This window comes from Sander lucioperca, chromosome 1 (genome assembly GCF_008315115.2).
Source record: "Sander lucioperca isolate FBNREF2018 chromosome 1, SLUC_FBN_1.2, whole genome shotgun sequence".
Lineage (NCBI taxonomy): Eukaryota > Metazoa > Chordata > Actinopteri > Perciformes > Percidae > Sander > Sander lucioperca.
Genome location: NC_050173.1, coordinates 5,526,262 through 5,541,917, shown reverse-complemented (window position 1 = coordinate 5,541,917; position 15,656 = coordinate 5,526,262). Strand labels below are relative to the sequence as shown.

The window sequence follows — 15,656 nt, the reverse complement described above, 5'->3', positions numbered from 1 at the left end:
ACAGATTACTTCCCCTAAATATATAAATCCTCTTACTGCTCTGCAGACAGTCAGCCAGCTCGTCCTGCTTCCTTCTCCTCAGGAAGTGCAGTGTGATCTTTAGAAATGCCTCTCTGCTGCTCCTCCTCTGCTCTTCATCCTCACCATCCAACACCTCCTCACCCTCCCTCTGATTCTCTGAGCATTCTGGGTAATCTGGACTCAGAACCTTCTGGATCTTCTTCAGCTCGTTCTTCACAAACGTGACAATGTCATCCTCCAGCAGCTGGAACAGAAGATTATATGAATCAAATCAGACTGAAATCATGGAAGCAAACATCAGATCCATGTTGGACAGACAATCCCCTGGTCTATAAAGTGCACCAGATGATTGTGAACAAGATAGATGTAAAAGTAGTTGTTGTACATATACAGACCATAAATATGGAGTCCAGGTGTGTTTGATGCTGCTGGGTAGACTGACCACTGGGAACCTCTGAGATCTCCTGGTCCACTCTGTGGAGGGATCAGGAAGAATTAGCTCACATCATGTCTGTCCACACAGAGACACACACAAGGTAAATGTCCTCTGACTTAAAGTGTTGATTACAGCATGGAATCAGATGGTTTCACCTGACATTAAATTGTTGGTCGTACTGCTGATCCCACTGTGATTCAACAGGAAGAACTAAGAAGCAAACAAGTGCTACAACTAGTGTCTTTCACTAAGGACTCCTCTTGGTTTGTTTGAACAAACTTAGTGTGAACACAAAACAAGTGAATATTGGGCCGAACCAAATCTAAAACAACAGAAAATATTGTCAGATGAGAACAACAAAACATGAGTACACGGCAGAGTTTTGCTCTAAAAATGAGCTACAACACCAGAGAACGATGCCCCAAAGCTGAACAGGTTGGAAAGATGATCAACAGTGTTTGATGGATGAGACCAACTGGAAGGCAGCACAGTTTCTTTTGTTCTCATATTTAAATCCTCACCTTTGATCAACAGAGTGACGTCCATCTTTGAAGGTTATAATCAAACCCTTAGACCGATCACTCTTCATGGACACACAGCTGGGTTCTGGTTCTTCCAGCTTTCTCCTGATAGAAACACATAAAAACTGAATATAATCTGCACTGACCCAGAACACTGTGCAACAATGGATTGTTTATACATTTCAAACAATATGTGTTCATTGTTTTGTCATGCCATCCAGGAGAAAAGTGTTTTTTACTGAAACACAACAGTTTTAAAGGTACAGAGTGAATCCATGTGAAACACACAGGTGGGCTCCATACTGTAGACCACTATCAGATATGCATGGTAAGGAGCAGGTTGGTTGTGTGTTGCCCCCTGCTGTTCTGTTATTCTTGGCAAGGCCACCTGCCCCAGTAAAGGATTATGGGTGGCCTGCTTGCTAAAGTCCAGTTCAGACCAAAGATTCTGGATGAGACGAGTTGAAACTTGCAGATACTTGCAATGCTCCGGTCTGCAGCGTTCTGAAAGCTGCCAGTTTACACCAACGACTCACAGTTGAGAATCTGACACAAACACTCTGTTGTGTTTTTCTCAGTTTTAAATCCTCACCTTGTATCAACAGAGTGACGTCCATCTTTGAACTTCTCAGGCCAATTCTTAGACCGGTCACTCTTCATGGACACACAGCTGGGTTCTGGTTTAGGTCCAGGTTCAGGTCCATCAGAGTCAGGTGTGAGCTGCTGCTCTGGGCTTCAACACAACATAGACAGAGGTGTGTGTGAATAATGGTGATGATAGTGGGAAATCATTTCCTATGCATATTCTCTCATGTCTTATATGATGATAGTTGTTATTCTAGATATGATGGTAATGTCCTGTATGTGCAGGTAACTTTAGACTGTAGAGAGAAAGGATGACAGCTGGACAGTGTTGGAATGCAACAAAGTACAAATACTTCGCTACTGTACTTAAGTACAATTTCACGTATCTGTACTTTACTTTGTTATTTATATTTCCAGAAACTTTTACTTTTACTCCACTACATTTCTTAAATAAAATGTCTACTTTTACTCCACTACATTCCCCCGAAGCATCTTAGTTACTCGTTTCAACAAAATCAGAAGAAATTTGTTCCACTGGAAGAAAGCAGGTTTGGTGAATCACTGCTCCTAGATTGCCAAGATAATGCTCGGTTCCAGTTGGTGATGTGATGCCCAAAAAACAACCATAGGCCAAAACTGAAGAAGAAGAGGAGGAAGCATAATGACTGATGGTGTCATGGAAGCACCTGCTGCAGGCTCTGCTGCCATGGTAACAGATGATGACACCTTTGGCCATAAAGTTCATTATCAATGGTTTTTCTTACTTTTACTTGTAATACTAAGTACTAATAAGTACATTTAACCCTCGTGTTGTCTTCCTGTCGACCGCGCAACCTTTTGTTTTTCTGGGTCAAAATTTTAACTTAAAAACTTTTTTAACACTTTTGTCGCTTTCCCCTGGTGTTTTGGTCAGTTTTATCCAAGCTTTTTATCACTTAACACAAACACACACACACACACACACACACACACACACACACACACACACACACACACACACACACACACACACAGACCGATAGACAGACAGACAGACACACACACACACACACACACACACACACAGACAGACAGACACACACACAGACCGATAGACAGACAGACATAAACACACACACACACACAGACAGACAGACAGACAGACAGACACACACACACAGACAGACCGATAGACAGACAGACAGACAGACATAAACACACACACACACACAGACAGACAGACAGACAGACAGACACACACACACAGACAGACCGATAGACAGACAGACAGACAGACAGACACACAGACAGACCGATAGACAGACAGACAGACAGACACCTCACAGTTCCTCTGACCTGGGACTACAGTGTGTCTTTAACGTTAGATGTGAGATGGTGTCAGACTTTAGTCTGTTCAGAGTCTTCTAGTGTCTGGTAGGCGTTAGAGAGAGAGAGAGAGGAACGATGGCCACGTTGCAGCACTCTCTCTCCCAGTATACTGAGTAAAGTACTTCATAGAAGATCATGAGTGTGTCTCATCATCACTACCAGTTTGTGTATTTCAGGTGGTGGAGTGATGTGAGTGCTGGACAGTTAGAGATGGTGGTCTCACCTCTGAGCTTTGGTCTGGCGGTCCTGTTCCCCACACAGAGTGGTCTCTCTGTCCTCACACTGATCCATGCTGCTGAACTCAGCCTCTCATCTGCAGAGGAAACAACATCATTTCTCATTGGCTCTTCTTGTCTCTTTCACATCACTGTCAGCTGAATGCATCATCAGCTGCTGTAGTTCTACTCTGGACGTTTATCAAAGACACCTCTGGAGCCTCAAAACGCTGACAACAGCACTTTTAAAAATGCACGACGACAAAGAGACATAAATGTTAAACCAACAAACATAAACTACAAAGTAAAAGATTTGACAACAATAACTTGTAATCATTTTCTGAGTTATTTAGCCTGGTCTCTGTTGAAATCTGGCTGTCGTATGAAGAGGCATTTAGCTGGAGGGTTGGGGAAAACATTAGAGATCACTTGGAAAGAGTGTTGGTAACATGGAGAGGCAGACAGTCGTTTCCACTTGGAGATAAGAGACAGTCATGTTAATGATTAGAGACACAGTAAGACAGAGGACAGACAGTTACTTCATGTCCTCTGGTCCTGTGATCAGGTCCAGGAACTTTGGACCGGGATATATGATAACCTATGTCAGATTGCTCTCTCTCTCTCTCTCTCTCTCTCTCTCTCTCTCTCTCTCTCTCTCTCTCTCTCTCTCTCCCTCTCTCTCTCTCTCTCTCTCTCTCTCTCTCTCTCTCTCTCTCTTTCTTGGGGCTAAAATATAAATTACCTAAGTAAATTATTAACTTCCACTGCTCGCTTTTCAGGCAAAGTGTACAACAGTTTGTTTGCTTTCTCTCACTGTTTTTTTTTCTTTAACAGAGGCCGAGTTTCCTTTACTTCCTCGTATATACGGACATAGGAAAGACACTGAAGAAATTAGACTCTGAAATCTAGAAACTATAATGATAATTAAGTGATAAATATAATGCACACTGTAAACGTGACTCTAACAGTGTATTCATCAGTTATGTTCTCAAAACTCTCAAACTAAACTAAGAGAAAAGTACATTACATTACCTTCAGCTGGAGCTCCAAACGGAGGAAACTAACTGCGACACAACCTGTGTGAAAGAGAAAGTAAACTTTAAACAGGAAACGCCCTGAACATGAGTCACATGATAATAGAGATCAGCTGGGACACGTTCAGCCCCGACAACACGGAGCAACCCCTTTATTTACACTTTCTTTTTCTTTTTTTATTTCTTTATTCAGAGTACAGATATACAAACAAACAAACAAACAAGAAACGTTTACAAATCCACTTCAGAAATAGAGCTTTAGCCTCGGGTCGTCATAGAAACCAAACCTAGGAGCTTCTACATAACTAATCAACATAAAGAAGGAAATACAAGAAGAGAAAAGAAATAAAAATTAACTTAAGAGATTCAAGTCAAGAAATCAATTTAAGGGCTTTTTTCTCCTTAACCCGTTTCAATGACTTCCACCAAAGATTGAAGTCATTCTTCTAAAATATATATATATTTTAATATCTACATTTATGGATCAAATGTTTCCCTAATAGAACAAAATCTACCTTCTTATCTTCAACACACACACACACACACACACACACACACACACACACACACACACACACACACAGACAGACACACACAGACACACACACACAGACACACACACACACACATACACACACACACACACACACACAAACACACACACACACACACACACACACACATACATACACACACACACACACACACACACAGACAGACACACACAGACACACACACACACACACACACACACACACACAGACACACACACACACACACACACACACACACACACACACACACACACACACACACACACACACACACACACACACACACACACACACACACATATGGTGCTAAAACAGTCTCAAGTATTTGCAACTTGTGAAACACGATTCACAAATGAATGCAGAGAGATTTGTATCTGTAAATGCTGATCTGTGTCCATGCGTCTAACTTGTAACTCGTATTTTATCATTTGTACATGCTCTTAGTATTTTGGTAGATGGTGGTAATGATCCCAGAGCTCTCCAGTAGATGGAGGTAATACAACACGTATGGATGCCACCGCTGTTACAGTTTGTTCCAACTGCTTACACACGTTTTCAAAACTAGGTCTCCTTTTTTCAAAACTCTACACACAATTCCCAAAACTGCACACACAAAATGCTAAATGCCTCACATCTCCTTCAAAATCAAACACTGCATTCAAAATACCAGAAACACATCTCAACATGAAGCATTTACATCAAATGGCAAACACCTTTTTCATAATAGTACATTTTTGGATATACCATGTACACACTGTTGTTCTAAATCTAAAGCTCTTTTGTCTTTCATAGACTTATATCTCCATTTATAATGTTGTAGAGAGAAAGTCATCTGCTGAGAGGGGTTGGACAGTTACAGTCAAACATCACGTTGGTAAGAGGAGCTCAGTGTTGTATACAGTAGCACGAAACAAGAAAACAAAAGTACAAACATATGTAAACCAAAGGTATCATTTTTAGAATAAAGAATATGTGTGTGTGTGTGTGTGTGTGTGTGTGTGTGTGTGTGTGTGTGTATGTGTGTGTGTGTGTGTGTGTGTGTGTGTGTGTGTGTGGGTGTGTGTGTGTGTTTGTGCGTGCTTGTGTGTCGGGGCGGGGGGGGATTGTATGCACTTTGTGCAAAACAAAGTCTGATTGATTAGTAATGCTGAAATAGTTATTAGATAGTTGCATGCAGTATGGACGCCACTGTAAAGCTACTCAAGATGGGCTTCTCTCATTGGTCAATCCGTGGTTGATCACATGATGAATAAGTGTGGCCCTGATCTCATCAGAGATGGCTCTCCATCTTCCTCTTCTTCCCTCCTCCTCCTCCTCCTCCTCCTCCTCCTCCTCCTCGTTGTTGTCCCCTGTCTCTCCCTCCTCCTCCTCTTCCTCTCTGTCTATTGTTGACATCCATTGTTCCAAACAGGTAATCTGACCTTTGACCTCTGTATAGGCCTATACTAAAGCAATGATTGGTTAGTGTTCAGTTATGACATAATGTGTTTGCAAATGTGAGGAGTGTGTGTGTGCCCTGGTAAATAAGTGTAGCATTTTGATTGGTTGTGTTTAGAAAAGGAAAGCAAGTCACTTCCTGTTAGATGTTTGTGTCTTAGGTAGAGAATTGTGTGTAATGTTTTGAAAAAAGTGTTTTATGCGATTGAAAACTGAGTGAAAGGCTGAGAAATAGTTTATGGTTTTGGAGATTTTCTGTGTAATTTTGCACTTTGAGTGAGAGGTTTCAAAAATCGTGTGACATGAAAAGATTTTGTGTGTAAGCAGTTGAAAAAAAACTGTAAACTACATGAAGACTATGAAGAAGCCTTGTCAAATGTTTCAGAGACGGTTGTCAGATACAGCCTGGCCTCCTACTCCAGCTACAGCCTGGGTTTCTACCAGCTACAGCCAATTTATATGGTCAGAATTTGGGCCAAATCGACAAATGTTGATATTATGGTGTTATCTGAGACATGGCTGGGTAGATCCACTCCTGATAGTTATATTTATATATGAGTGGTGATCTATGTAAAAAATAGTTTGCAGGCAACAGTACAAATATCCAAGTCTGTGCCTAAACAATTTGAATAGCTATTGAAAATTGAATTATCAAAGAATTGTATTTTAACAGTTGCGGGATGTTATAGACCTCCTTCTGCACCAAAGGAGACATTGTCCTCATTGTCTGATTGTTTGTCATCTATAAAATATACCGAATTGGTTTTAATGGGTGACTTAAATTGGGACTGGTTAACTCCAGCATCTGATTTAAAAGTGACTCAGCGAATTTGACCCAAATTATAGACTCGCCTACTAGGCCAAACCCTAAACATCCTGAAAAGTCTACGTTACTTGATTAGTTTTTAACCAATGTGCCACAGAAATACAAAGCTACTGTTGTTTTTGCAAATGATTTGAGTGATTACTGCATTATTGCGGGCGTGAGAGATACCAGGATATCTAAATGTAAACCGCGTATTATAATTAAGAGGAATCTTAAGTCGTTCTGTTAACAAGCTTTTTTAATTGATCTTAATCTTTGTGATTGGACCAGTGTAAATTTGATCCCGGAGCCCGAGATAGCATTGCAATATTTAAAATCACTTTTTTTGGACATTATAAACAAACATGCTCCTGTTAGGAAATATAAGATTAAAGGGCGTGATAATCCGTGGTTTTCAGAACAATTGTCTGATTTAATTCATGAGCGTGATCTTGCTTGGGCAACGGTAAAGAAATCCAAAAACAGCTCAGACTGGCAATATTTTAGGCACCTGAGAAACAAATGTGTCTCTCAAATACGCAGAGCTAAATCAGATTTTTATGTAAATGAATTATGTGAAAGTTCAGCTAACCCCTCTAGATTTTGGAAAGTTATAAAATCACTGTCTTCAGACTCTAGAGATACTATGTTGCCAAATGCATTGAAGTTGAATGATAAAATTATTACAGACAATAAAAAGATGCTAGATTCCCTAAAGGAGCACTTTATACCTTCTGGGTTGTTGTTTGAGCATGCAACACAACAACAGATGACACAAGAGGATTACTCTGTCTGGGGAAAATGTACCTTTCAATTTTGATCTTGTTCCTATTGCAACACAGGAGGTATATGATGCTCTTTTAGGGTTGAACGCTAAGAAATCCTCTGGTCCTGATGGGTTGGATCCGTATTTTTTAAATATTGCTGCTGAACATATTGCAGAACCTTTGACACACATCTTCAACCTGACTATTGAAACTGGATTAATACCTAGTGTATGGAAGTCAGCATATGTCACTCCTTTATTAAAGGGTGGTGACCGATCAAATCCAAATAATTATAGGCCAATATCTAAGCTATCAGTTTTAGCCAAGGTTTTAGAAGGGCTTATAAGTGACCAGTTGAAAGATTATTTAGTAACAAAAAACATTTTAAATGATTTGCAGTCTGGTTTTCGTAAAAAACACAGCACTGTCACTGCCACCATGAAAGTGTTATGATTTAATAAGTGCTATTGATTCTAAAGAATATTGTGCTGCGCTGTTTTTGGATCTGTCAAAGGCGTTTGATACAGTTGACCACTCTGTCCTGTCTCAGAGATTGGTGGATATTGGAATGTCTTTAAAAGCAGTCAAATGGTTTGGCGACTACTTGAGTGGCAGAACACAAAGTGTTCAGGTTGATGGTGTGTCCTCAAACTCATTACTTATACAAAATGGTGTCCCTCAGGGGTCCATTTTGGGGCCCATTTTATTTACTATTTATATAAATGACTTGTGTCAGAATGTAGCAAAAGCAAAGTGTCATTTTTATGCGGATAACACCATTTTGTATTGTTCTGCCTCTAATTAAGGATAACAAAGGCCTTAGAGGACCTGCAATCTGCTTTTAACATTATTCAGTAGAATTTTCAAAAATTGAGACTTGTATTAAACTCTGACAAAACTAAAATGATGTGCTTCTCTAAATCAAGGAACACAGACAATGTTTGTCAGATTGTTACTCTAGATGAGAGAGTAATTGAACAAGTATCAGTCTACAAATACCTTGGCTTCTTCTTAGAAGAAAGTTTGTCCTTCAAGCAGCAAATAGAGGGTCTAACAAAAAAACTTAGAGTGAAGTTGGGTTTCTATTATAGAAACAAAGGCTGTTTCTCTTTTAGTGCGAGAAAAACACTTATACAAGCAACATTTCTGTCAATGCTGGATTATGGTGATATTTTATACATGATTGCAAATCAATCTTCTCTGAAAATGCTGGACTCAGTGTACCATGCAGCACTAAGATTTGTAACTAATTCTAGTTTTCGTACTCATCACTGTAGCTTGTATGAGAGCGTTAGTTGGCCTTCTTTGCATAATCGCAGGTTGGAGCATTGGTATATTTTTCTTTTTAAGGCCATACTGTGTAAACTGCCTCCTTATTTATGTTCTCTCCTGACTCCTAAAGTCACTACCAGGACATGTAATCTTCGATCAAATGGGCAAATTATGTATGACATTCCCCGAACGCGAACTGTTTTCGGTGAAAGTGCCTTTAAATTTTTGCTCCATCATCCTTGTATTAACTGCAGAAACATCTTAAATTAGACTACCTACCAACATTGATACAGTTTAAAATTAGGATAAAGGATTACTTGAGTACTAAATGCACATGTGCTGCTACTGAGTGCTGCTGGTGATTATGTTGAGATGATGTTAATTTCTGTTTGATGTCTGTTTTTACTGTATATTTTAAATATGGAACTATCATACTGCTGTCTTGGCCAGGACTCCCTTGAAAAAGAGATTCTGAATTTCAATGGGATTTCTCCTGGTTAAATAAAAAATTTAATTTATGTCTTCAGCATCATTGTTGCAGTGCATTTACAATTTACTTGATGTTGTTATAGCGGCAGTGACAGTTTGCTACTTTTTGGAGCGTGCTGATGTTAACGTTCTTGTACAGCTTGAACAGCGATGCTAACTTAGCTCGTTAAAGTCAGCCCTGTAACATGGGCTTTGCCTGGTCTTTGTATGGAATTGGCGGACTGAAATGTTATTACAGTTTTTTGCGATGACTAAACGACACAACATGAGTCACATGTGAAAAACTCTAACTGCAGTCTGCACAGCAGCAGTTCACGTGGACCAATCTCTAGTTGGTTTTTCATTGCTTGACACAGTTTTCAAAACTCTACACACTTATCTCATGGCTTTAACCACAACGTGTACAACACTGTAGATTTACAGCACTTTGTTCAAATGCTAACCCACTGCTGTCAACACTGTTAACCACACAGTCAAAACAGAATAGATTTCAGTCTGGTGCCTATCAAACACTGCTGATTGGAATTTCAGCTGAAAGCCTGAGCAGGTCTCTTGTTTTAGACTAGTTAGTGAACATATACAGTATTTACACAGAGAAAGATCAGAAAGACTTTTTTTTGTATACAAACACCAAATAAGAAATAATTAATTATACATTGTACCGTTTGAGAGAAACAGGTAAAAGAGCAAAGATACTAACATGTCCAGGTAAGATGTCTGAGGTTATATACACAGCTGTAAAAAAAAAAAGTGAAAAAAACACTATATCTTTACGATAGTAAAACTGTGTTCTTACTGTTTATCAGAAAGTAATGGAAACACCACATTCATTAGTATTTAGAGATGATGCAGACATCCAATGTGATGAAGAAAACTTTCTGCATGATGCTGGAGAGATAGCCTGACAAGCCAGACCCACATCCAGATGTTGGGTCTGGGAACTCACCATTGACAGGTGTCAATCCGAGGGGCGGGATAAACGGTTGTCTTTCAAATTCCCTCTGCACGCAATAGGATAGCACTACAACCAGGCAGAGCAACGAAGAAGGAAGAGAAGCTATAGTTGATAGATTAAACTTTAGCGTATCCGGTCAGCAAAGCTCCGAACACATCAAAGAAAAGCTTAACTCCAAGTCTTCCAGAAGACCGCTGTTCCCAGCAGCGCTCTGTTCTCCTCCGCCATCTGCTGGGGCAGCAGCATCGGAGCCAGCCACACAAACAGACTGAACAAACTGATCAGGAAGGCTGGCTCCGTTATTGGCTGCAAACAGGAGACATTTGAAGCTGTGGTGGACACTGGTCCAACAGAGGAGCACCTTCTCTAAGAGGCTCCGACAGCTTCGGATCATCACAACTGCACTAAGTCTAACTTGCACAATAGTTTTATCTACAGCTTTATCATTACTAGGTAAGCAGTTGTACATTTTGTATGTCCAACTTGTATATATTTTAAATATTTATTCTTGTATTCTTTTATTCTATCCTATTATTATTTCATGTATACTGTATGTATGTATATTGTGTCCTATTATTTAATGTAGGGATGTCCCGATCAGGTTTTTTTGCCCTCGAGTCCAAGTCCGAGTCATTTGATTTTGAGTATCTACCGATACCGAGTCCCGATCCGATACTTCTATAATAATTCAACTTTATAATACCTCCAGACCGCAGACATACTCGCACTTTCCGCTTCAAGCTGCTTCCGTGTTCTACTTTGCCGGAATTTTAACCAATAGCGTCTCTGCAACAAAGTGATGTCATGCCGCACGCGTTGCTGTTTCTGTGTGGAGTCAAAAGGGTCTAACTCTGGCCACCGCATAACTATAGATGTGTTAAAAAATAATGAGAATATATATACATATATATCCCAGTCCTGATCGGGAGGTAACATCCGATTCCGATCCAGTCTGAAACCACGTGATCGGGCCCGATTTCCGATCACGTGATCGGATCTGGACATCCCTACTTTAATGTATATTGTATCCTAGTATTTAATGTATATTCTGTGCTATATGACTGATATTTTGCTGCTGTAACACTGTAATTTCCCATTTTTGGGATCAATATCTATCTATCTGTCTATCTATCTATCTATCTATCTTGAGAATGAGAACATATTTAGAGTTTTGGTGAAAAGTCTAAGTGAGATCTGCAAATTGTGTTTTACCATCATGAGAAATGGTTTAATGTATTGACAACAGACTGAACAATTATCTAAATGAGTTCAGGCAACTGAGAACTTTGTTGAGCCAATGGGTTTTAGTGTTTTAGCAATTGAGAAAAACTGTAGTCACACTATTCTTTGTTACTGTTATGTACCTTTAGTTTTTTCTCCAGTAATTCCATAAATTACTAAAGACAAAATACTATATTGAAGCAGAACTGCTGATTTTCATTCCTTCTTGTTTACCTCACGTGAAAATTGGTATATTATAAAATCTATATCTTTTTTTTAAAGTAACTATTGAATAGTGTGAAGTCACTCAAACTGTTCAAACTGTAAAGATGAAAAGTTTGTAATTTGTGTATTGGTGTTTGATGCTAGTGTTTTTACTCTCAGTGTGTTCTGAGTGACAGTGTGTGTTATCTCAGTGTGTGTTATCTCAGTGTGTGTGTGTGTGTGTGTGTGTGTGTGTGTGTGTGTGTCCATCAGCTCTCTGTGGACGTCTGCGTGTCCATCAGCTCTCTGAGGATGTCTGCTTGTCCATCAGCTCTCTGAGGATGTCTGAGCGTCCATCAGCTCTCTGAGCGTCTGCGTGTCCATCAGCTCTCTGAGGATGTCTGAGTGTCCATCAGCTCTCTGAGCGTCTGCGTGTCCATCAGCTCTCTGAGCGTCTGCGTGTCCATCAGCTCTCTGAGCGTCTGCGTGTCCATCAGCTCTCTGAGGATGTCTGAGTGTCCATCAGCTCTCTGAGCGTCTGCGTGTCCATCAGCTCTCTGAGCGTCTGCGTGTCCATCAGCTCTCTGAGCGTTTGGCGGTGAGTTCCTGCAGGCGGCGCCTGTGGAGGAAACTCGATGTGCGACTGCTTCCTTCTTCTTCTGTGGTGGCTGAAGAATGCAGCGAGGCTCCGGATCCTCTCTGAGCTGCTGTATTGTCTCAGCCACTTCCTGTTTCCTGTCTGCAGAGCTGGGATTGTTGTTTGGGCAGCGAGGAGGAAACAGGACGCCGTGTCCCGAATGTCAACGAGCAGCTGTTCTCAACGTCCTCCAAACCATCCCAGGATACAGTGGAGGGGGGGGGGGGGGGGGGATCATGCACAACGAAACCAAACATGCAATAGACTTAATATTAAATCCCCATTTCATTACCATGGAGATATTCCTCTCAGCTGTGCAGAAACACTTATTTATCAACTTCAATATCCAACGGAACGTGATTGTAGTCGGACTTCTTCAGCGTTACGTTTTGTCTTTAACAAACTGTTTCCTCAGACCCGTTTAAAAAACGTTTCTATATCATAAATTTGGGTTTCTTTCAAACAAATTGTCAAAAAAAAAATGATGAAAAAAATGACCTGGATGGTTCCCTACAACGCTCTTCACAAGTCAAGTAAACAATCAAGTCACTACGTTGATTGAATTTGTGTGTTTTATTCAATTTGATAGCATTTGGAGATAATAATATAATAATATAATTTAAAATTTTGACACAGAAAAACTCAAAGTTGCAGGTCGACAGGAAGACAAGACAAGGGTTAAGCTTTCTTTCTTTTTTTTTTAGATCAATTTTTTTATTATTTTTATATTTTTCAACATACAGAACAGACAAACACAATTGAACAAGAACATAAACCCTCTCCCACCCCCCACCCTCTGCGGTCTCGAGGAAAACACAAAAAAAAGGAAATCACACCTTGCCTAGTCACTCTCCTCTACTTCCTGAGATGCTGAGGTCATCAGGACTGATACCTGAGATGCTGAGGTCATCAGGACTGATACCTGAGATGCTGAGGTCATCAGGACTGATACCTGAGATGCTGAGGTCATCAGGACTGATACATGTGATGCTGAGGTCATTAGGACTGATACCTGAGATGCTGAGGTCATCAGGACTGATACCTGAGATGCTGAGGTCATCAGGACTGATACCTGAGATGCTGAGGTCATTAGGACTGATACCTGAGATGCTGAGGTAAATAGGACTGATACCTGAGATGCTGAGGTCATCAGGACTGATACCTGAGATGCTGAGGTCATTAGGACTGATACCTGAGATGCTGAGGTCATCAGGACTGATACCTGAGATGCTGAGGTCATTAGGACTGATAGTTGTGCTGCTGCACCTTTCCACAGGTCTATAGTCGATGACTTGGCTTTGTTAATCCTTGCTGTAGAGAGCTCCAGCATAACTATGTCCAGAAAATACACCAACCACTGTTTTATACAAAGCGATTGGGGGGGGGGCAGCGCTGAGCTATCATTTTCTTGGTTGCGGTTGAGCCGACTAGCCAAACTTTCTTCTGTCTCCCGAGCAGATGTAATTTAGAGTCATCATTAAGTAACATAACAATCAGGTCAGTAGGAAGTCGACATCCTATCACATCAGATATTATTGATGTTGTTTTATTCCAGAACTCATCCACCTGTTCACACTCCCAGACCATGTGCAGGAAAGTTCCAGCTTGTTCAGGTTGGCAGAACGTCCAATAGGGAGTAGGAATGACTTTAGAGACGTATCTCTTCTGAGGAGTCCAGTATGTCCTAAAGGGTTAAGCTTTCTAAGTGTTATTTATGTATGATCTGTTCTAGCTTTTCCAACCTTTTAGACACAGATATGGAGATAATAATGCTACAAAATGATGTGAAAAAGAGACAAACCGACTACAAATTGAGGCCAAATGACCCAAAACAAGACTTAAAGGAAACAGACATGAGACACAACACGAGTACAAGGAGACACAGAATGGACAGGGGAAAATAGTTTTCTTGTTTATTGGAAAATTTAACATTTTCGTGAGGAAGGACACCTAAACACCTGGCTGAATACACACACACACACACACACACACACACACACACACACACACACACACACACACACACACACAGGGAAAAAACACACACACACAAACACACACACACACACACACACACACAGGGAAAACACACACAAACACAGAAACACAGACACACACACACACACACACACAAACACAGAGAGACACACACACACACACACACACACACAGAGACACACACACAGACACACAGACAAACACAAAGACACACACACACACACACACACACACACACAGAGAGACACACACACACACACACACACACACACACACACACACACACACACACACACACACACACACACACACACACACACACACACACACACACACACACACTAAGGTGGAGCAGTGTGTCCTGTATGTCTCTTACCAGCTAACATATTTCTAGATGGATCATGAATATGGAGCGTCTACTCCAGTTCAAGCGCAAATGTTAAATTTCAAGCCAATAGGAATACTGTGAGTTGATGGTGGAGGTAAATATTCATGAAAAAGGACAAGTTGGTGAACAGGCAACACAGATTTAGATGATGAACAACTAAACACGTTACACACTGGGCCACTTACAGCTAAAATCCTCTCAGATGGGAGATCAGATCTGATTAAAGGTTGGTAGTACATAATGTTGTGTTACTTATTTATTAATGATTTCTGATTTGATTTTGGTGTGAAATAACTGGAGCAGAAATATGGACTTTATTTTTACGGGGTGGGGGAAAAAAGCGGAAGCTGCGGCTTTTATTTTGAATGTTTGGGAAGCTGCGTCAGTTGTAACTGTGCGTAACTTGACGTGAATCAGAGCAGAGCGGAGTTTCTCCTCCCAGAGCTCCCAGTCTGACAGAGGCAGCGGCTCCGGACCGAACTGGGTTACTTCACGGGACAGAAACCTGCAGAAACCCGGACAGAGACCCGGACAGAGAACCGGACTAAGACCCGGACAGAGACCCTAACCCGCGCGACTCCGAGGTGAGACTCTTTCATGTTGTGGTGTGAGATTGTAGCAGCTCGTGCCGCTGGGTGTCCTGACAGGATGATCCGGGTCCTCGGACTCTCTCCTCTCTCTGGATTCGGGTTTTTAACTTTCTTTGACGTTGGGCGACAGAATGACGCAGAGAGGAAGTTTTGGCGCAA

At 40.9% G+C, this 15,656-nt stretch overlaps 2 protein-coding genes and 1 long non-coding RNA gene across 4 annotated transcripts in view; 2 read left to right on the top strand and 1 right to left on the bottom strand.

Annotated features, from left to right (window-relative positions):
- Window positions 1-4,289, bottom strand: part of LOC116051158 (NLR family CARD domain-containing protein 3-like) — a 43,782-nt gene extending 39,493 nt beyond the window's left edge. Inside the window, exons 1-6 of the mRNA XM_036006381.1 lie at window positions 4,179-4,289; window positions 3,155-3,244; window positions 1,571-1,711; window positions 979-1,083; window positions 417-495; window positions 37-265 (exon numbers count right to left, since the gene is read on the bottom strand). Of these exons, the coding sequence (XP_035862274.1) occupies window positions 37-265; window positions 417-495; window positions 979-1,083; window positions 1,571-1,711; window positions 3,155-3,222 (622 nt within the window). The 5' untranslated portion in view covers window positions 3,223-3,244; window positions 4,179-4,289. The remainder of the gene's footprint in view (window positions 1-36; window positions 266-416; window positions 496-978; window positions 1,084-1,570; window positions 1,712-3,154; window positions 3,245-4,178) is intronic.
- LOC118496175 lies at window positions 553-9,179 on the top strand. The gene is made up of 3 exons (XR_004898662.1): window positions 553-563; window positions 603-605; window positions 8,843-9,179. It is a non-coding gene; the product is annotated as an uncharacterized LOC118496175 (long non-coding RNA).
- A 6,136-nt stretch (window positions 9,180-15,315) lies between these two features.
- Window positions 15,316-15,656, top strand: part of arap3 (ArfGAP with RhoGAP domain, ankyrin repeat and PH domain 3) — a 51,035-nt gene continuing 50,694 nt past the window's right edge. For both annotated transcript variants that reach the window (XM_031301407.2, XM_036006305.1), the window contains exon 1: window positions 15,316-15,491. The gene's annotated coding sequence lies outside the window, so the exon portion shown is untranslated. The remainder of the gene's footprint in view (window positions 15,492-15,656) is intronic.